Source organism: Nannobrachium achirus, assembly GCF_963921795.1.
Source record: "Nannobrachium achirus genome assembly, chromosome: 20".
In the NCBI taxonomy this organism is placed as follows: Eukaryota; Metazoa; Chordata; class Actinopteri; order Myctophiformes; family Myctophidae; genus Nannobrachium; species Nannobrachium achirus.
This window is the reverse complement of record NC_137827.1, coordinates 44430857-44454032: the sequence shown is the minus strand read 5'-3', so window position 1 is coordinate 44454032 and position 23176 is coordinate 44430857. Positions and strand designations below refer to the sequence as shown.

Here is a 23176-nt window from a genome sequence, read left to right as displayed (position 1 = left end):
TCAAATATCAGAGGTAGAAATTGTGTAAATAGACGATCTACATGCTCACAATGCCTCGCGTTGCGATGCATTGTGAGCATGTAGATCTGCTGTAGTTCTATTGTAGTTATATTGTGAAATTATGTAGTTCTATTGTGAAAATGGCCGATCTACATGCTTACAACGCCTTGCATTGCGAAATGTAATGCCTCAACTCTTAGAGCACGTCAGGGTGGGGGGTCCCCAGTTAAAATACAATTATTTTGGGGGCGCGCGGCCTGAAAGGTTGAGAACCACTGTGTTAAAGGAGGAGGGGGCCAAGTAAAAACCTGGGGGTCAGCTATGCTGCCCTACAAAGGCAAAGTGCAGTAACTACGTTTTCGTACACACCAACTTTTTTGTGTCGCCCAAAGGTCAAATTATTGGGGGATGAACAATTAGCTCAAGAACAGATATACAATCAGTGTAATATCACTTTTATGCCTTTATCTCATTTTTGCTGATCAGCTGTAACACTTTTAAACCCATTTTTTGTGTGAAATTCTTGTATGTAGTTACTGCACTCTGCCTTTGTAGGGCAGTATGGTAGCCTTGCATTGCCAGACTGATAACGTGGATTCACTCACACGTTCCTCCACACTATCAGTCTGGAGTCTGGACTGCCCATAGCCTGAATGTATGAGAAATCAGAAAATTACCTGACCAATCAGTGACTGCGTTTCAACTGCTGTCCGTACAACAGTGAAAAACAGCCCCTGATTGGTCCTGTCATTTTCTGATTTCTCATACTCTCTGCCTATGGGCCCAAGTCCAGACTGATACGGTCTGGCAATGCCAGGCTAAATATATGGGGCGGTCATAGTTGAGTGGGCACAATGAGTGCTTTTACTTTCGGTACTTGAACCGAACTTGAAGTCATTTTTATACCGACACTTTTGTACTACTCAAGTACATTTCAGATGAGGGACCTCCACCTGTAACAGTGTTTTATAGACAATACGGTAGTTCTATTGATACTTTTACTTAGTTTTAGTAAAACATACTTTTTCCACCACTATCTGAAACCAGGTGCATGTTATTAGACAGTGTTATAATTTACTTCGTTGTCTCTGCGCAGGACACGTTCCGGGTCAACGTGACCCTGGCCACCACGTACCTGGAGGACAAGGTGTCCAGAGGCGGCCTCCGTAACTACAGCCTGTGTCTGGCTGCCTACGCTCTAGCGCTGGCCAACAGTCCTGTGTCGGACAGAGCCATAGCCGAACTCAACACCAGGGCTGACAAGAAAGGTAATTTGGTGTGAATTACAGTTGTCGAGAAATGCCTGTGGCTGGCTGGCTATACCAATCTCCCTTCATATCTGGGGCATAAGCGTATCGTTCCCAAATTGTCTATCTTCATTCAGAAGCATAGAGCGTTTACCCTTATTAGAAGATTGTAGGGTGGAAACCTCATAGGCCAGGGGGTACGCGACCCCTAGGGGGTCCTCATAGTTACTACAGGGCCCCCCCAAATCTTCCAATCCGTTTCATATTAACAACTTGAACCCTAGTGTCTATATTCTGAGAACTCTAGCCAAAAATAGCAGATCTACAAGCTCACAACGCCTCACGCTGAGAGAGCTTGTAGATCGGCTATTTTCGGCAAAGAGGTTTGGTGTAGAGGGGAAAAAGAGCAGACTTAGTACAGAGTAAAAGGTCAAGTATATTAGGTAATGATGGCTCAAGTGGTTAAATATATGAAAACACAAATTGACATGAATCCAAAATACACTGATGATCGTGCTGTCAAACGATGAAACTATATGGAATCTATGAAAAGGATGTGTGGGTCCCTGCTTTATCTCTCTCTCAACTAAGAGGTCTTTGGCCTGAAAACGTTGAAGACCCCTGTCATAGGCTATGACCCAAAACTGTTAGGCTGCTTTTCATGATTCAAATAAAAAATATATAGCTAAAGTAGAAGATCTACAAGCTTGAGCTTGTGGATCTGCTACTTTCGATGCTTTTGTGTAACGCTGCAGTAAGATCAAGTTGGGCATAGTTTACAAAAAAACAACAAAAAAACACTGTTAAAATATGAAGATAAGTGGTTTCTGCCCAGCGGCGACGAGATTGGAATCAGCCTTAAATCAGGAACAGTCAATCTATCCTGGAATTCCATGATATTGTGTGACAGTGATTGATGGTAATGTGAGTCAATGTTGTCGTACACGTAGTAAGTGGGTACAGTAGGTACAGTAGGTGACGTTGTAAACACGGTTACAAAGTGATTCACATAATAGAAAGGAGAGCTTCATAGTTTGGGTTTCTGTGCAGCCAGAGGGCAGAAAGCAGCATTCTTTAAAACATATCGTATGTCGGGTGGAAAGTGGAAACCTCACTATGTCAAACAGTTACTTTTCAGAATAAAAAAAAAGGCAAAATTTGCAGATCCACAAGCAGGGACGCCATTGGGAAAAGCGGGACAACTCCCAAACAGCCGGTTCATTCCCGGCCAGTCCAGGCCGGCCATTAGGGAAAAAATAAAATGTCGGCCTTCGTTCCATTTTGGGGGCTGGGCAGTCACCATTCAAGGCTGTCGCACAAAAGTAGTGAAAACAGCAGATCTACAAGCACACAACGCCTCGCACCGCGAGGCGTTGTGTGCTTGTAGATCGGCTGTTTTCACTAGTTTAAATCGTTTTTAAAATGATAAATACAAAACAAACTGTTTTGGACATAAAATGTTTCCACCCAACAACGACAAAATTTAACTCATGTAATTGGCCCACTGGCTTGTCACTTGTCATGAACTGAAATGGCAAATCTTTGAGTAGCAGCAGCGCTATAGAGAGAGATCTCTCTATAGCGCGCAATGAGGGCCTCTACAACTCTTTTTCCCGGGATGAATCAGGGGCCCAGCACGTCCCTGTCCACAAGCTCAAAACATGCTGCGAGATTGTATATCTGCTACTTTTGTGTGACTGTAGTGTGATCAAGTAGGGCGTTGATTTATGAAAAAACATGAACATTTAGAATACGGAGATGGAGAGGTTTCCGCCCAGCAGCGTTGATATCTAGAACATTGATCTTCAACAGGGGGTCCATGTCCTCAGAGTTACTACAGGGGGTCCTCCAAATCTTTGAGTGAATCCTTTTTTATATTAACCACTTGAATCCTAGTGTCCATATTCTGAGAACTTTAGCCAAAAATAGCAGATCTACAAGCTTGTAGATCGGCTATTTTCGGCAAAGAGCTTTGGTGTAGAGGGGAAAAAAAGAGCAGTACAGAGTGAAAGGACAAGTTTATTAAGTATTGACGGTTCGAGTGGTTAAATATCTGAAAACACAAATAGACATGAATCCAAAATACACTGACGATTGGGCTGTCAAACAGTGAGACTATATGGAATCTATGAAAAGGTTGTGGGGGTCCCTGCTTCATCTCTATCTCAACTAAGGGGTCCTTGGCCTGCTGTAGCTCAGTGATTCCCAACCTGTGGGCCACGAGGGTGTTTCAGGTGGAATAATTGGCAAAACACTACAATTTTAATGACGATATATCATTAATAAATGTAAAAAGTCTTCCTTAAAACTGCCTTCCTAAAAATGAGTTTTCATTGTGATAAGGAAAAATAGGAACAAAGTGTAGGCTTCTATAGTATGTTAGTTCCATTGTAATCTCTCAAGACAGATTATGAGCTCTGCATTGGAAAACAATGATTGTTTCCCAGATCTCTCAAGAACCGATTCAGAGCTGCAAAACAGCAGAGGGCGCTGTTTTTCCTTTTCTCTTTCTCTCTCTCTCTCTCTCTCGGCTCTCTCTCTCTCTCTCTCTCTCTCTCTCTCTCTCTCTCTCTCTCTCTCTCTCTCTCTCGACGATGGGTTCCCAGATTGGTTCCATATTGATATGACCCGAAACACAATCGATTGATTATAAAAAAAATAAACATGCACTGAAAATGCCCCCATCTGACCACTGTCGTCAGATGGGTGGGCTCAGCTTTGAAGACTCTCTAGCGGGCCCGGATCCAGAAAAGGTTTGGAAGGAAGCGCTGCTCCGTCTAGCCGACTGTAATCACTCATCGCTGATTAGAGAGCCAAAGTGGTTGTGCCCTGTGGATGCATGCACACAGCCATGTTTGTAAACAAGAAACATGTCTGTACAGAACAGAAGTACATGTGAACGTGTAATGTAAATAAGCATGTAAAAAACTAAAAAGAACAAAGTAGGGAATGTGTAGACTGTACAAAGCTGCCAGCATGGATCCAGGCATAAACAAAAGGTAACCTACTACTGCAGGGTTTCTCAAAGTGGTTTTGATCGATTGAATATTATATACAGTCAAAACAATAACATGTTGTACAGTAAAAGTACAGTCAAAACACCCTGCCTAAAAGGAACACCCCAAAAAAGTCTGTTCAATATCTACACAAGTATAAAACACTGTGGACTTTACAGAGAAGGGGGGGAAAGGGTGCCACAGAACTTAACTTGACTTAACCGTAAATATTTGACCGTAAAACGGACCTGAGTTGCTCTGTACTTTGTGCGTTCCTTTTCAGTCTACACCAAATCTCTTTGCCAAAAATTGCTGATCTACGAGCTTGTAGATCGGCCATTTCTCATCAGAATGGGGATGCTGTGAAAGTTGAAAACGGACATTCCCTCAGGTTTTCATCATGACTTAACTGTCTTAATTCGGGGGAAAGATTTACATATTTACGTACCACAATGTGACACAAATGTAAGGTGCTTTAAAGTAACGACGTAATTCAGGGGTGCCGTGCCGCGGATGGAAAGAACGTGTTTACAGGGGAGGGGGTGCCCGGAGCCAAACGTGTTTGAGAACAACTGCCCTAGTACTGTATAAAGATGTTTACAGGTGCTGATTGAGGCAGTCCACTGAGTCAGCTCTTCTGATTGATTGGGGGAGACGGTTCCAGAGCGTAGCAGCCAAGAGAGCTAAAGTCTACTTGAGTCTAAAGTCATACCTAAAACATTTAAAATGCTGGATATAGTCCAGCACCTGGATGAAGTTTAGCGGGCAGAAGTGCATGAGCGTCTGCTGCATGTCTACTCTATCAGTCCTGGGCACTCACAACGGGGGGGGGGGGGATTCTTTTATTCTTTAGCTATTGAAAAATAGCAGATATACAAGCTCACAGCGCAGCACCGAGTGCCACGCTGCGAGCTTGTAGATCGACATTTTTTAAAAAGTTTTTTTTAAAGCAAATCTTGGAATATATGTGTTTTTAAGCAAACATTTGAAACTCAAATTTTGCTTCTGGGGGGTCCCTGGAACGAAATATGGGGGTCCGTGGCCAAATATATATCATTTTGGGGGTCCTTCACATGAAAAGGTTTGAGCACCACTGACATAGAAACATGGGTTTTTCAAAAAACCTTTGAAGGCTTTGAAATGGTCAAATTTTCAAGATTATTCAAAAATCTACAAGCTCGCAGCGCGGATAGTTAAAGCACAAAATAATGCGTAATAATGCTTTCCCAGTCTAAATGGGTGAAACCCACTCCCCCTATGAAGAACATTCATGGGGGGCCCGCAGTGAATCCTTACCCAGGGCCCAGAATTTGGAGCGACACCCCTGTGGTTACCGCACGCAGCACGGATGCGGTTTAATCTCAAGAACGTTGTATTGCATTTTAAAGTACGAAATGTGTTTTTGTATCGATCGATTCATGATTTATTTCCTTCTCCCCCCTGTCACGCCAGACGGGGTCATGCTGTGGACCACCGCCAGTGGCCCGCTGATGACGGACGAGAGCCAGTCTCGCTCGGCAGCGCAGATCGAGATGTCCACGTACGTGCTGCTGGCCTTGTTTCAGCGTGGCAAAGTGGTGGAAGGCATCTCTATCATGAAGTGGCTGGCCAAGCAGAGGGATCATCTGGGGGGCTACGGGACCACACAGGTAGGGATAGAGGCCTTTTACAGGCTTTTCTTTTTCTTTTTGTTTGACCCGATTATACCTATGCTGGGCATATCATAATTTGCCCAAAATAGACGAATAGTTGCCAAAAACAGACGATTATTTGCTGGAAATAGTTGATCATTCTCGGAAAAGTGCAGATTTACTAGCTCACAACACATTGACGCTTTGTTAGCTTGTCCAATTGGCTATTTTCGGCAAAGAGATTCGGTGTAGAATATAGGAGACTATAGGGTAGTTGGCTTTTACAATGTATTTCAGATTCACCCATTTACACGCTTGCTCATATACCGACGGCATAGGAAACCGTGCTAGGCCAACCTGCTCCTCAGAAGCAGGGGTTCAGTGTCTTGCTCAAGGACACTTCAACACCCAGCCAAGAGCAGCCAGGGATCCAGCCTTGTGATTCCGAAGACGGCCACACTATCTCTAAAGCGACTGAGTGGATAAATGTCTTATAATTGGAAATGTTTCATTTTTTATAAAATAAAGTAGACAGCAAAGTGATGAAAAACAAACAACTGCCCCTGCCCCCCTCACACCCCAACTTGGGAATGATTCAATGATCCTAAATCACAACACAAAGCAACAAATAGACAATCTAAAAGCAGTATAGGCCACACCAAATGTGGTGTAGTAGATTATATATTATCATGATTGATTATGTGTGTTAATATCTAGTTCTTATGATACATCATTGATACAGGATATGTAAGTGTCTAGACGCTTGTAAGAGTCTAGATGTCTCACTAGGACTGAGTAGCTAGTGTTTTGGTAAAGCCTATCTTGTTATGGTACAGCTCGTCCCAGAGCCCTTAGAGCCACACAGTATTACTCTAGCATCTGACAATTCTTCTTGGCAGAACTATTTTACCACTGACCAGAGTGCTGACTGTACTTCTGTCCATGATATCATGTAAACAATAAGCACAACCACCACCACCTAATACATTGTCTTGTCTTCTCATTTTCTCATTGATTATTGATTGATCTGAATTTCCACCACAGTGGGTGGGAACGTTGAGACGTTGAGACTGTGAGACGTTAATCTGTAGACTCCAGTCAAGTCGTCTTTGCCAGGGTCAAGTTAAGAGGTTTTGGCGAAGCAAGAAAGTTTCACGTAGCCGCAGCTGAGTTGGTAGAGAGGCCGTCTGGTAATCAGGAGGTTGTCGGTTCCACTCCTAGTCCACCCATGTCTGTGTGTCCATGAGCAAGACATTTGACCCATAACAGCCCCTCACCCCTCCATTTTATTTATTATTTCGTTTTACAGCTGTGCTGGCGAGTAACACAAAATCTAATCAAAATCAATTCAAAATAACACGATCACTCATTTTAAGCATATCAACATATCAACACACGTCAACAAGCATAACATTGCTGTCGGGCAGAAACCTCTTATCTCCATTAACCATATTTGAATTTCATCAGAATTCAAAACTATATTTTTTCGTAAATAAACCCTACTTGATCATACTAGAGTGTGAGTGTCACTCAAAAGTAGCAGATCCAGCTCGAAATGTGGCGCGAACCGAGGCGTTTCTAGCTTGTAGATCTGCTACTTTTGCTGTCTTTGAATTTGAATCCTGCAACGTAACAGCTTTGGACATACGAGGTTTACAGCCGACACAGACGACATTCAACATCTTCTAGGATGCACGACTGCACGTTCTGGGGTCACACGCTTTTCAAGCTATATCAAACTTTGAGACAAAGTGTCTCAATCGATGGCTATGATCAACCTCTAGACAACCTTTGGAATGCTCCAGATCATATGGAGAAGATTAGCTTCGGCCACCTAACACCTTTTGGCACACGGTGGAGGATTTGTCATCAAATTTGTCTAGTCTGTGTAGGGTGAAATAGGTTTCGCGGAGAGTATTACATTTTGTGTGTCTGTACTTTGTAGAAATTGAAAGGGATGTGCAGTATTTATTCTTAAAAAAACAGAGATAAATTCTGGAAGATGGTCTGTACGGAGCATGAACTCTAATAGGCAATTTAAAAACAATATAATAATAATAACTATAGCTATAAAATATGGAGATAAGAGTTTCTGTCATACTGTACATCATGTGGTGGGGCTTTCTGGACACCTGAGCAGGGACGTGCAGATAATGTTAGAGGCGCAGGGGCTGAAATTTCTGAAAGGGCCTTTTGGCGAAAATATTGAAAATACCAGACCTCCAAGCTCACAACGCGTCGCGCTGCAACGCGTTGTGAGCTTGGAGGTCGGCTATTTTCGGTACTTGATACCACACTAAACTTGAGCATGAAAAAGGCAATACTGGAGATGTGGCATGGATTTTTACACAGCGAGGGCAATTCTTTCAACATAAGATGCCGCATTCAAGTTCAGGAGAGTTTGGACAAGGGAATTCTCTTGAATGCTTGCTTCAGGTATGGCATGGAAAGAGGGCATTTGCATTTTTTTTTTACCATAGTAAAAATGATTCATGGTCTGGAGAGGGCACTTTTTACAGACGGATAAAAGGGCAAGCCCCCTTTGATGTCTGTGTGCACGTGCCTGCACCTAAGTATAATGTAAGAAAATGACCTAGCTGCCTCATTGTGACTATGCACAAATAGGGCTGTCACGATTAGGACATTTTACATGCCGATTAATTGTCACTCAAATAATTGTGATTAACGATTTAATTGTGTTTTTGTCGTGGACAATTACATTCTGTGTGGCTTTTAGGCTTTGAAGTTGCACATGGTAGATGACACACAACCTAAATATACAAAGAAATGACTGTCATATTTGACAACTTTACACTTAAAAAAGAACATTGATAGTGGAAATAGCCGATCTACAAGCTCACAACGCGTCGCGATGCGACGCGTTGTGAGCTTGTAGATCTGCTATTTCCTCTATTTTTGACTTTCTTTTAAATATATGAACATTTTTCAACATGGAAACGATTATGACGATCATGAAAAATTATCACGATTATGTCAAATAATTGCGATTAGACGATTATGTAATAATTGTGACAGCCCTATGCACAAATACAAACGGGTGTTTATTTCTTTGACCTCGCATTGTGTGTGTTTCCCAGGACACGGTGATCGCTCTGCAGGCCCTGGCCATCTTCGCTGCCATCAGCGGGGCCAGTGCCATCGACCTGCGTCTGAGGATGACCACCCCCTCCGCTCCTGCATCTGTCTTTAGCATCAACGCAACCACCTACCTCAAGTACCAGCAGCAAGAGGTGATGGGACATGAATGAATGAATGAATGAATGAATGAATGAATGAATGAATTAACAACCCATTTAGGCCTAGAATTATTGAATGCTTTAACCAGTGAAAAATAGCAGATATACAAGCTCACAGCGCGGCACCGAGTGCCGCGCTGCGAGCTTGTAGATCTGCTATTTTTGAAAAAGTCGTGAAAATGTGTGCAAATCTTTGAATATATGAATTTTCAAAGCGAACGTTTGTAACTCAAATTTTGCTTCTGGGTGGTCCCTGGAACTAGATATTTTGAGATGGGGGTCCGTGGCCAAATAAATATCATTTTGGGGGTCCTTCACATGAAAAGGTTTGAGCACCACTGACGTAGTAGTCTCTCAAGAACAGACTAACTGAGCTGCATTTAAGTGAAAAGGACCTTTTCTTTGACGATGGCTGGCCAGATTGCTCACATAGAAACATTAGGTTTTTTCCAAAAATCTTCATTCAAAAGACACTTATAGAATCGGGTCAAAATTCTAATTTTCGTGATTTTTCAAAAATGGCAGATCTACAAGCTCGCAGCGCGGCACTCGGTGCCGCGCTGTGAGCTTGTATATCTGCTATTTTTTTTTTTATATTCAAAGCATAAAATATTGCGTAATAATGTGTTCAGGCCTAAATGGGTTAATGAAGGAATGACATGGACGAAATATCATGATATTTCTTGTGATAAAATACCTCGATATCAATTATATTGTGATCAAATAAAATGTCTTTACATTTTTCAAAGACATTTTGAAAGTATAAAATAAGGTTCAGGTGAGGTTTAAAACCAGGAGAAGGCATCAGTTTTGCCAAATCATCATATTACGATATGCAGAACCATATGTAGTCTCATATCACGGTTTTGATACAATATTGACATCCTAGTCAATATCCCATCCACACACAAACCATGTTGTTTAAGCATGGAGGACTCCATGTGGATTGAACAGCTGAAGTATCTATTCTGATTTAACCTTTTCAGATTGACGCCGAAAACGACCTGCTGATAGATCTTTACATGGAAGGAAGAGGATTCGCCTTGTTTCAGGTAGTTATCCAGCATAATACAATCCAGCAAGTGGCAACACAAGTGGTGGCAAAACTAAAGTAGAATGTTTAGCTACATTCTCTCACAACACCTCTCACAAACATAGCCACCACGTCAAACAAACCTGAACATTTTGCACTGTCCACATTTTAAACATGCCACTCTTTGAACCGCATTTATTTCAATTTCACAACATTTCGCCTCACGCAGAGCAGCCAGTCATGACGGAGTGATCCATAGTTGTCCGGCAACGCGATTTACGTTACAAATGGGCTGTGTCTCTGTGTGAGTGTGTGTGTCAGTGTGTGTGTGCTCGTTTGTCTTTTGCTTCTTCATGTATATGACTGCCGTGCATGTTTGCATTGAGTGACAGCTGCTCTCACCCGAAGGGTGCGAGCCTAGAATGAGGGCGCCGAAGGAGCCCGAACTTCTAGTACTTTACAACTGCTTAGAAAAGGTACCATGTTTCTGCTGCTACAATATACTTTAAAGCTAAATCTGGCCTTATTTAATTGTGAGTAAAAGTGTACAAATGGACCCTTATGGGTACCCCAATGCAGAAAATGCAGAAAACAAATTTGAAACAATACTTTTCAGCTTTAATGTGAACTCCACTAAAGGTATCCAATCCATGTTACAGAAAAATATCACACCACAGAGCTCAAACTGCTGTTTTAATGTAAACAATGAGTACGTATGTACAGTACACGTATGTATGTCTCTGAGTTATATTAACAATCCTGTGTAATTGTTTGCACGGGAGCCAAAATTAGTGAAAATGTCAGATCTACAAGCTCAAAACGCATCGCGTGACCTTGTAGATCGTACTTTAATTGTTTAAAAACTAATCTAAGAAAATATATATATTTTGCGGAGAGTGGAAAATCCTTTGAAATGTATATATATTTTTAATGTAGGAAAATATACATATTGTTTTTTCTCTAGTGGTGACCCATAAAAATTGCTCGGTGACCCACAAATGGGTTCAGACCCACTGTTTGGGAACCACTGCTGTATGTCCCTTACACCAGTGGTTCTCAGCCTGTGGGTCGGGACCCCCAGGGGGGTCACCAAATTATTTTGGGGAGTCCCCAGATGATTAACTTAATGTGCAACATTGTTTTCTCACTCAACAGTAAACAAACCAACATAAAGTTTCAGTGTATAGAGGGTTTATGTACATTTCTAAAGTGACAATTTATGAACTTTTTAATACCTCTAAAATTACAGATTAAACATTGGCCAAATTGTCAAATATGAGAGGCAGAAATTGTGAAAATAGACGATATACAGTACATGCCCACAACGCCTCGCGTCGCGAGCATGTAGATCTGTTATTTTCACAACAGAACCGTGTTAAACAAAATGTAATGCCTCAACTCCTAGTGCTCGTCAGGGTGAGGGGGTCCCCAGTTGAAATATGATTATTTTGGGGGTCGCAGCCTGAAAAGGTTGAGAACCACTGCTTTGCACTGTGCTGGACACATACTATTGCTGAGAGGCAAAATGCAAAACAGGTCAATGCAGTCAGATGCAGTGCTGTAATGAGCTGCAGCCATTCAGCGATTAACATCTGGAAGGCATTGCCTTCGTGTTCTGTACTCTTGTGCGTCTAGCATGTCCAGATAGCATCACAGAGGGCTGTGTGCTGAAAGGTCCAGTCTTCAGCTCCACTGTTCAGAGGTGGACGTCCACACAGACCCAGAACCCCACTAAAACAACATGTTTTCTTTGTGTGTGTGTGTGTGTGTGTGTGTGTGTGTGTGTGTGTGTGTGTGTGTGTGTGTGTGTGTGTGTGTGTGTGTGTGTGTGTGTGTGTGTGTGTGTGTGTGTGTGTGTGTGTGTGTGTGTGTGTGTGTTTTGTGTTTTCCGCCTAAAAGCCTCGAGTCAAAAATTATGATCTGCATGGGGTGAAATCAGTAAAACAAAACCAGCTTTAGTTTTTCTTGTCATGTGTGGAAGGGCGAGCGTGCTCAAGACATTTTAACCTCTTAGGCCCTATTTTCTTTACACGTCATACGACGGTGTCGTGCATTGAAAATAGACGATCTTCAGGCTACGATGCATCGCGATGCAGCGTGTTGTGAGTTGGCAGATTGTCTAACTTTTTTAGCAGCTTATACGTGACGAACGAGTTGCACAGAGTCAGGTAATAAGATCTCATAAAGGTCCTGTGACAGCGGTCCACGGGACCTTCAGGCAATAAAGTGTCCCGGGCTGTGCAAATGGACTCGCACTGTGGAGACACCACCACCACGTTCACTTTCAGTGCCAACCCTGAGTTTCCCGAGTTTGGGCCGTTTTTGAAGAAAAAATATATATATATATTTTTTTTTCAAAACATTCCAAAAATGTTTTTTGGACCTAAACAAATTTATTAGGCATGATCGCGATCGCGAAATTGCATGTTTAACCCCCATACCAAACCCATCTTTCAAACATGGCAGCCATGTTTGTTTACATTTGAAGAAAACATAATGGCTCATGAATGCCTGAACGGATTTCCAAGCGGATTTTTTTGTTTGAAAGCTGTGAACAGCGTGCACACACGTGGTGCATGATCTAGGCATGGGCGTGCATGATCCGTGCACTATGAATTACATGGAAGTCTATGGAGACCATGGCATCAGGGACCTTCAAAGAGATTTAATTGATTGCAACGAGAGCGTTAATTGTCCGAGTGTTTTGTGCACAAATCGTGCACTTTATGATGAAGCATGACATTTGGCACACAGTTAGAACATGCCATATGCGACATTGCAGACTTGTCTTGGGAAACTTGTGGAAGACAATCAAAGTTGGGCTCTCATAGACTTTACTACAGTAAAATAAAAAAAATAAAAAAATGCTTTAAGTAGCATGTGAGGGGTCAAACTAGGGGGTTTTCATGATTCTGAATCCAATGCAAGCATTTGTTTTGCACAAAAAAACATTCTTTTCCGAAACATGGCCCCCACAAAACTGTGAAAAGTGACGACTCATCACTAAACCATGGTTTTATGGGGGTCGTTTTTAGCCCAAGGAATGTTTTTCGTGCGAAACAAATGCTTGCATCGGAATCAGAATCATGAAAAACCCCTAGTTTGACCCCTCACACGCTACTTAAAGCATATTTATTTTTTGTATTCTTTTAAGTATAGTAAAGCCTATGAGAGCCCAACTTTGATTGGTTCCCACAAGTTTCCCAAGACAAATCTGCGATGTCCCTATAGCCAAACATGTTCCATATGGCATGTTCTAACGGTGTGTGCCAAATTTCATGCTTCAATCATAAAGTGCACGATTCCATCAACATATTGCCCGAAACGCTCATACTTTAAACACGTTACTGATTCGATCCAGATCAACGTCTTCTACAACCTGGAGAGCAGGGCGTTTGCACAGAGCATGGACAACGAGGCCTTCTCTTTGAACGTGAACGTCTTTGACTCCGACGACGACCTCGATCATATGCTGCTGTCTATATGCACCAGGTAAGTGTTGTTCGTCCTCAGTGGCGTCAGTTCAGCAAAAGCTATTGTATGGCAAAGATGGGAGTCCTCATGGATAAGAGGCATTACATTTTGTATAACACAGTTCTATTGTGAAAATAGCAGATCTACATGCACACAACGCCTCGCGCTGCGAGGCGTTGTGAGCATGTAGATCGGCTATGCGAGGCGTTGTGAGCATGTAGATCGGCTATTTTCACAATATCTAAAAAAAACAAAAAAAATAGTTTACACAGGTTTCTACGGTTTCTTGGGCTGGATATGGCAGCCTGGAATGGTTGTTCAAGTGCAGCTAAACTTAGCATGTTAGTAAACGTGACACAATTAAATAATGCATTGCACCTGTGCAGCTGACCTGCGGAACCTGGGAATATACCATTCTGTCAAGATAGGGAGAATACAAGTGTGGAGAATATGATTATAATACCTTGTTAAAGTGACATTTTATAATTTTTGCATTTGTAGTTATTTTACTGCGCAGATAGACAAAGAGACATTCATGGATTTATATTTAAAAGTAACTTTTATTTCCCTCCCCTGGACCCAGGGTATGGCAGCTGCATACCCCTGCCATACCCAATTGACGCCCCTGCTCCTCCTCCTCCTCCTCAGTGGTGGAAAGTAACAAAGTACATTTACTTAAAGGAGAAGACCACCCATTTTCAATATTGAAATATGTCATTAATATACCTTAGAGGAGTTGTGTGGAAATAGAAATAAAGTTCCCTCCCTTCTGTGTTTCCTAGAACTGGAGGATTGATTTTGAGGTTTGTATTGTAAAGTACAACTTGATGACATCACACATTGTACTTTACAATACAAACCCCAAAGTCAGTCCTCCAGTTCTAGGCAACACAGAAGGGGGGGAACTTTTTTTCTATTTCCACGCAACTCCTCTAAGGTATATTAATGACATAGTTCAATATTGAAAATGGGTGGTCTTCCCCTTTAAGTAAATTGTACTCTACTCGAGTAGTTCCAATTTCCATACTTTTACTACTCCACAACATCGCCAAACCACAACCTCCACCCATCAATTCTCACATGACCCTCTTCTAGCGCCACCATGAGGCAGATTCTTGCAAAACACATTTTTGGACACTGCTCCTATACACATTTTGACCTAAAATCACGCAAATCGGTACACACTTGGTCTACACTCATGTCTTCAACATGGATCTGTCCCATATAGCGCCACCATCAGGACGATTTTTTTCAAACACATTTTTGGACACTTCTACAAATTTTGCTCTAAAATCATGCAAATCGGTACACAATATGTCTACACTCATGTCATCAACATCTCTCTCTCTCTCTCTCTCTCTCTCTCTCTCTCTCTCTCTCTCTCTCTCTCTCTCTCTCTCTCTCCAGATTACTGGAGAATCAAGGGGTATCTCAGACTGGCATGGCCATCATAGATGTGGGGCTTCTAAGCGGCTTCAGTCTGGCTCCTCTGGACCAAACTCCAGAGGTTTTGATCAGAAAGGTGGATACTTCCCCTGGGAAAGTGAGCCTCTACCTGGACTCAGTAAGTCTGTTTACATCCTTAATTCTAACCATCTACCAGTGGTTCTCAACCTGTGGGGTCCCAAAAATTATTTGGTGGGGTCCCCAGATGATTAACTTTTTTTCTTACTCAACACTAAACAAACCAACATACAGTATAAGTGTATATAGAGGGTATCTGCACATTTCTGAAGTGACAATTTAAGGACTTTTTAATACATCTAAAATGACAAATTAAACATTGGCCAAATTGTCAAATATTAGAGGCAGAAATTCTGAAAATAGCAGATCTACATGCTCACATGTAGTGAGCCTGTAGATCTGATATTATCACAATAGAACCGTGTTATAAAAAAATGTAATGCCTCAACTCTTGCTTGTCAGGGTGGGGGGGTCCCCAGTTAAAATATGATTATTTTGTTTTTATTATTATGTCAATGGCGTCAACCATTCACCTCCTGACCCTGTCTGTGTGTAGCTCAACACGTCCGAGGTGTGCATTAAACTTCAAATGATCCGAGACTTCAGAGTGTCCGTGGTCAAGGACGCCGCGGTGCAAGTGTACGACTACTATGAACCCAGTAAGTGACCAATCACAGTCTCTGGATCTCTTATGTAACTCTCAGAGTTACAAATCGATATAACACAGAGAATGTTACTGTACGGTTCTGCATGTACTGTACTCCAGTCCCAGTAGCTTCCCCCCTTCCCCTTCCTCCTCCCCGCTCATCTTCCCTGTCTGTCACCAGCATACAAACACAGTCAGGGACATACTGGGCCCCTGATTCAGCCCGGGAAAAAGAGTTGGAGAGGCCCTCATTGCGCACTATAGAGAGAGATCTCTCTCTGTAGCGTTGCTGCTACTCAAAGATTTGCCATTTCAGATCATGACAAGTGACAAGCCAGTGGGCCAATTACTGTACATGAGCTATATTTCGTCGTTGTCGGGTGGAAACCTTGTACGTCCAAAACCGTTTGTTTTGTATTTATCATTTTAGAAATGATTTAAACTAGTGAAAACAGACGATCTACAAGCACACAACGCCTCGCACCGCGAGGCGTTATGTGCTTGTAGATCTGCTGTTTTCACTACTTTTGTGCAACGGCCTTGTATGATGAAGCAGGGCTTTGCTTTGCGAAAAACGTATACATTTGAAACTTGGAGATACGAGGTTTCTGCCCGACAGTGACAATTTAAAATGGAACGAAGGCCGACATTTTATTTTTATTTTTTTTCCTAATGGCCGGTCTGGACCTGCCGGGAATGAACCGGCCGTTCGGGAGTTGTCCCGCTTTTCCCAATGGCCAGCACGTCCCTGAACACAGTCACGATGTAAAATAAGGAAATCATTGTGACTAACAAATTAATCATGTTTACAATAAATAACGTTATATCATTTTCCGCCTCGCAGGAAGAAGGGCCATAAGGACGTACAACTCGGACGTGATGCAGAGTGTGCGGGTCTGCACCTTCTGCGGCACAGACTGTAACAGCTGCAGGGCCAGCATTGGCCTTCACGGCGGATCCTCCACCATTTTTTCATCTCAGTCCAGGAGCACGTTCAGCCTAGGAGGCCTCCTCGTCGCTGTCACCGCTTTTCTGCTGTAGGCTCCTGATGACGGCGTTGCCCGATTTAGGGAGAGAAATGAGCGACTGGGTCCAAGGAAGCTCTTTTAGAAGGAAGGGAAACACGTGACCAACCGGGACCGGCCATGGCGCTCACCATGGGTTCCAAAACTCGCACCGGAAGTGCGATGAAATACAGGACAAGTGAATGGAGCCGGCTGGATCAGCTCATGAACAAACACTATTTATAATAAACGACTGAGACCTTTGTCATATAATCTGTTCAGGAATATAAAAGAAAACATATCACAGGTATTTTTTACAATCACTTGCTTTTCGATGTGCACAGTACATAATGAAATAATAATAATAACAGTAAATAAATAATAATCGTTTCTGTCTCAGAAGTATCACGAGATTTGGTTCCCAGACAGGAGTAGTCTCGCGATACTTGGCACGTTTAGAAACATACTTTGTGCTCTTTAGATACTGCTATAAAATGATAGAGTGCACACATCTAAAATCAACACGGCAGGAAAAAAATGTGTGATATGCCTTCTTTTATTTTCCTGAGCTGAGTACGTTATAAAGGTCTCAATTGTTCAGAAATGGTGTTTATTCATGAGCTGCTCCCAGGCTTCCACTGACTCCAGTGCATTCTACAGAACTTCCATCTGCAGTTTGGCAACCATGGTGCGACGAATCTGTCGTTTGGAATTTGCGAGATAGCGAAAATGACGTTGGTGTCTCTTCCTTCTAAAAGTTCCTTGACTGGGTCTAGGAAAAGCCCCAAGCCCAAAATGAGCACTATTGGCTGTTTGAAAATAGCCGATCTACAAGCTCACAGCGCGCTGCAATGTGACGCGTTGTGAGCTTGTAGCTCAACCCCATAATAAAATGTGAAATATTTTTTTAAACATAACACAAATCTGGTGCAGGGCTCCCTGGCTCAACATATTTTCAGGGAGGGTCGGGTCCATGACATGAAAATATTTGATAGCAAGCCCAAATAAGCTACTACACTTTAGGAACAAGTCTAAAAAAAAACACAACTATCAATGTTTAAAGCAACTTTACAGAAAAACAAGCCTAAAGTCACTTACAAAAAATGGACATGGCACCACTGCTCATACTGTACATCAGGGTTCCCCAATAGGCGGCCCGCGGGCCATTTGCGGCCCGCGGGGGGCTACTGTCAGGCCCCCACCAACCCAAGTAATAATGGTGGTATAAGAGCAGCAACAACACTAGTATATCTTCGTTGTCGGGTGGAAACCTTGTATCTCCAAATTTGTACGTTCTTTCGCAAAGTAAAGCCCTGCTTCATCATTCAAGGCCGTCTCACAAAAGTAGTGAAAACAGCGATCTACAAGCACACAACGCCTCGCGGTGCAAGGCGTTGCGTGCTTGTAGATCGGCTGTTTTCACTAGTTTAAATCATTTTTAAAATGATGATTGCGAAACGAACAGTTTTAGACATACAAGATTTTCACCCGACAGGCTGACAACGATGGTATCTGAACTGTCGCTGGAGTAGCGGGAACGCCACCGTCGCCCCCTGCAATGCTGTGGCCCTCGGCTTGGTACCCTAGACATAATTCGGCCCTTGGGGAAAACTAATTGGGGAACCTTGCTGTACATGATACAGGACCCAAAGAAAATTGTGTGAGTCTAACAGAAATATATTTCTATTATATTATTTGATCTGACCAGAAATAGCTAATGTATTGTATGAATTTATTTTTTATTTTTGAAGTCAAATGTATTTTCTTTATATATTATTGTTTGTATATGACGCTAAGAAGAGTTTTTGCGAGCTTGTTTTGTACGCGTGTGACCTCTACTCTCTCTCTCTCTGTAGTACAACGTGGTGGACTTGTGTTGGATGGATGAATGGGAATTAGTAGTCATCGCCTCACGCATCAAATATGTCAGTCTTTTTCTTTCTTTCTTTTAGTATTTCATGTCATCAGCGTACACTGGTTTCTTTTGAATGAGCATTGATGTTAGGAAAATAAACTTCAGAAACCCTGTTCTTTACTGTCAAGATGTTCCACCTGCACTGTCAGCGCTGCCGCATTCCAAGATATTAATGACTTGATGAAGAACTGATGCGTACAGTTGGCAACGGAAAGCAAAATGAAAAAGTGTGCAATTTGCCCAGTTCCACACGTGTCCCCTGATCTTCCTCGTCGCCAGGGCCGTCACAAGGGGGGGGGGGAGTGGGACTGAGTTACTTGGGCCCAAGGTGGAGGGGCCTACTTTATACTTAAGTTATTGAAAAATAGCAGATATACAAGCTCACATGCAGCATGGCACCGAGTGCCGCGCTGCGAGCTTATAGATCTGCTATTTTTGAAAAGTCGTGAAAATGTGTGCAAATCTTTGAATATATGTACTTTTTAAGTGAACATTTGTAACTCAAATTTAGCTTCTGCGGGTTCCCTGGAACTAAATATTTTGAGATGGGGGGTCCGTGGCCAAATACATATCATTTTGGGGGTCCTTCACATGAAAGTATTTGAGCCCCACTGACATAGAAACATAGGTTTTTCAAAAAAACCTTGGAAGGATTTGAAATTATTCAGACTCCGCACAAATTTTCACGATTTTTCAAAAATAGCAGATCTACAAGCTCGCAGCGCGGCAGAGCTTGTATATCTTCTATTTTTCCAAAGGCTAAAGCACAAAATGTGAGTGAATCCTTGTGCACAGGGCCCAGAATTTGGTGTGGCACCCCTGCTCGTCGCTGTAAGTAAGAGGAGACGTGCAAAGCCGCCTGAAGCGATATCCAGACTAGAATACTAAGATTTATACTTCCGGCTGTAGTGTAACATCCTATGTTGGCTGCAAGTGGCTGACTTCTGGGTTTAAGTGTGCTTTGTCTCGAGTTGATGTATAGCAGTCGTGGAAGCATCTGGACACTGTGTGCACTAGACCTCAGCATACCTCTGTGTTTAAAATCTCACACGATGAGCAGTACTTCAAGTTTCAAGGTCATTCTGGGTGAGATGAAGCTCTCCGTTGCCACGTAGTGTTATTTAGTGCAGTGGTTGTCAACCTTTTCAGGCCGCGACCCCCTATTTTAACTGGGGACCCCCCACCGCACTACGAGCACTAAGAGTTTTGGAATTACATTTTGTTTAACACAGTTCTATTGTGCCTCTAATATTTGACAATTTGGCCAATGTTTAATTTGTCATTTTAGAGGTATTAAAAAGTTGTTAAATTGTCACTTTAGAAATGTGCATATACCCTCTAGTCCAGTGGTTCTCAAACTTTTTGGGCTTCAGTACCCCTTTTTCCTGATTGCTGAATACAAGTATCCCCTTTAATCAAAAAAACAAACAAAAAAAATGTATAAAAAAATAATTACATCAAAAGTCCAGTTTTTACATCAATATGTTGAAAATAACAGTAAGTATTTGTTTTTTACAAATTGTGCTAGCCGATATACAAGCTCACAACGTGTCTGTGAGCTTGTAGATCTGCTATTTTTGGTGAAAGAGTTGGCTGTAGATGGGAAAATAACTCATTTGGTTTAAAGCTTTACGGAGAAGCATTTTCAAATACACGTGTCAATGTTTTATCATTTCCCATTTTCTCTCAAGTACCCCCTGTAGTACCTCTGCGTACCCCTAGGGGTACACGTATCCCCATTTGAGAAACACTGCTCTAGTCTATACACTTAAACTTAACTTTGTTTACTGTTGAGTGAGAAAACAATGTTGCACACTAATCTGGGGACCCCCGACCCACAGGTTGAGAACCACTGGTTTAGTGGCAACCGAATGCAGGCTGACTTTTGGGGGTCAAACACATGTTATTTAGCACCCACCAGATTCAGAGCAGGTTTGACATCACTGACGCATTGTGAAATGAGAAAGTGTTTTATTAGTTTAGTGCTTGGTCAAAGCAATATCTCATCTTTGCGCAATATATCTTTTCTTTTTTTCCAGCAGTGCTCACCTCTGATTGAATTCAAATTCCAACGTGTTGGATTCAACAGCTGGCAACTCATATTTGTTATACTTTCAACAATCATTTGGCAGTTATTCCTTGGGGGTTAGGAGACATGGGGGGGAAAGTAGCTATAACACATTATGCAAATCCTGTTTTAGAGATTGTACAGGTTTTGGACATCACTGGCTAACATTGCGTCGTTGTCGGGTGGAAACCTCGTATCTCCAAGTTTCAAATTTGTACGTTCTTTCGCAAAGTGAAGCCCTGCTTCATCGTACAAGGCCGTCGCACAAAAGTAGTGAAAACAGCAGATCTACAAGCACACAACGCCTCGCACCGCGAGGCGTTGTGTGGTTGTAGATCGGCTGTTTTCACTAGTTTAAATCATTTTTAAAATGATAAATGCAAAACGAACGGTTTTGGACATACAAGGTTTCCACCCGACAACGACGATTGGTTGGTGACGATTCATGATGGGACATTCTGTTTTTGCTTGTTCGTTGAAGTTATAAGGCAATCATGGAAAGAATGGCATATGGCTGAAATTGTATGATGGATATCTACAAACATCTCTTGGTGACATCTGTCATGAGATCTGTCCATAGGGAAACAGGACTGGTTCCAATAATGGATCTGGGACTTCATGTGGCCTGTGACCTATCGCTGTTGGGCAGAAACCGCTTCTCCCCAGATTCTAGCTTTTTCTTCTTTTTTTTTGTAAACGAACGCCCTACTTGATCATAGTACAGCGTCACTCAAAAGTAGCAGATCCACAAGCTCGTAGCTCGTAGCTCAAAGCGATGCTTTTTGAGCTTGTAGATCTGCTACTTTTGCCATTTGTTTATTTGAATCCTTAAAAGTCCCAGTTTTGGACATGGGGTTTCCACCCGACAGAGACAACATTATGTCTCCATATTTCTGCAAGATTTCAGCATAATTTGACCACCATTCACTTCCTTATTAGATGGCATGGCTCTGAAAGAGTCTAGCCGATGACATCCATGGACAAATTCGGAGAAGCCGAGGCTCACTGACTGGAAAAAGTTAAAGTTAAATATTTCCAAACGTATAGAACATATGTAAGCAAATATTAGTGTGATCGTATGTCAATGTCAGCCTAGTATTGGTCTAGTAGAACTTTAATAGAACACACTGTATGACACAGTCGTAGAACTTCACCTTGGTGAGATAAAGGTCATAAAGAAAATCTGTTGTGATATTTAGAGTAGTGTAATCTCTAGATCAGGGGTCTTCAACTTTTTCAGGCCAAGGACCCCTTAGTTGAGAGAGAGATGAAGCAGGGACCCCCACTACTTATAGTATAAAATTGTGTTGCAGATTAAAAATGTACATAATATGGACTATTTCTTATACTGTACAGTTTAGACTTGACACCACTATAATCAGATAGGTTGATCAGCTATTTCTTGGCTAATGTTCCACTAAGAATAGGGATGCTAGGGTTCAAACGATCAAACATGATCACACAAAGATTTGGCGGACCCCCTGTAGTAACTCTGAGGACCCCCTAGGGACCCCCTGTTGAAGACCTCTGCTTAGTCTAGCCTTGAAGCTTCCTGTGATCAGACAGGCATTTTGTCAGCTGTTCTTGATTTTGCTGTTGATCATAAGATGGTAAGAACAGTCTTTCGAGGGGGGCTAGAAGATGAGCTGAACCAGAATAAACAGTTTGAGTGTTGCAAGCAAATGAATTCTGTAGATCACAGGACTTATCATTCATTATCCTTAATGTCCTGCTGTCAGAAAGAACAAGGTGCTGCTGGTGCTGCCTGCCAGCAACATAAGTCCTCGTTAATTTATCAAGTTCTAACTCTGAGAGTTAAAGGTAATAAGTGTTGTGAGGCGGCTGTGGCGGCTGTGGCTCAGGAAGTAGAGTGGGGTGGCCAATGATCCGTGGGTCGGCGGTTCACATCCCAGCTACTCCTGTCTACATGTCGAAGTGTCCTTGGGCAAGACACTGAACCCTGCGTTGCCTCCAATGGTGTTAGCTTGACAGTTGCCACCATTGGTGTGTGAATGTGGGAAGTGAGGACGCTGGCGTTGACTGTTCGCCGCTTCACCTCCCAATGTATGAATGAATGGACCATTGTAAGCGCTTTGAGTTCGCAACTTGCTTAGAAAAGCGCTATAAAAATGCAATTCATTATTATTCATTGTTTTTTTCTTTCTTTTTAAACAAAGATTTTTGTTAAAAGGTTAAAGCTCTATATTCTAATCATTGGTATAGAGTGTTTGTTCAGTAACAGGAGTCTCTCCAACTCCCTTTTGTCTCTGCTGCGCTGTGAGCTTGTATATCTGCTATTTTTCAATAGTTAAAGCACAAAATGTGAGTGAATCCTTGTACCCAGGGCCCAGAATTTGGTGTGACACCCATGCTCGTCACTGTAAGTAAGAGGAGACGTGCAAAGCCGCCTGAAGCGATATCCAGACTAGAATATTAAGATT

At 42.3% G+C, this 23176-nt stretch overlaps 1 protein-coding gene across 1 annotated transcript in view; it reads left to right on the top strand.

Annotated features, from left to right (window-relative positions):
- Window positions 1–23176, top strand: part of LOC308306185 (CD109 antigen-like) — a gene marked incomplete at both ends in the record, with an annotated part of 57506 nt that overhangs the window by 28016 nt on the left and 6314 nt on the right. Inside the window, 7 exons of the mRNA XM_080751086.1 lie at window positions 1097–1268; window positions 5696–5892; window positions 8973–9125; window positions 13526–13656; window positions 15046–15202; window positions 15659–15761; window positions 16593–16768. Coding sequence (XP_080607212.1) covers window positions 1097–1268; window positions 5696–5892; window positions 8973–9125; window positions 13526–13656; window positions 15046–15202; window positions 15659–15761; window positions 16593–16768 — 1089 coding nt within the window. The remainder of the gene's footprint in view (window positions 1–1096; window positions 1269–5695; window positions 5893–8972; window positions 9126–13525; window positions 13657–15045; window positions 15203–15658; window positions 15762–16592; window positions 16769–23176) is intronic.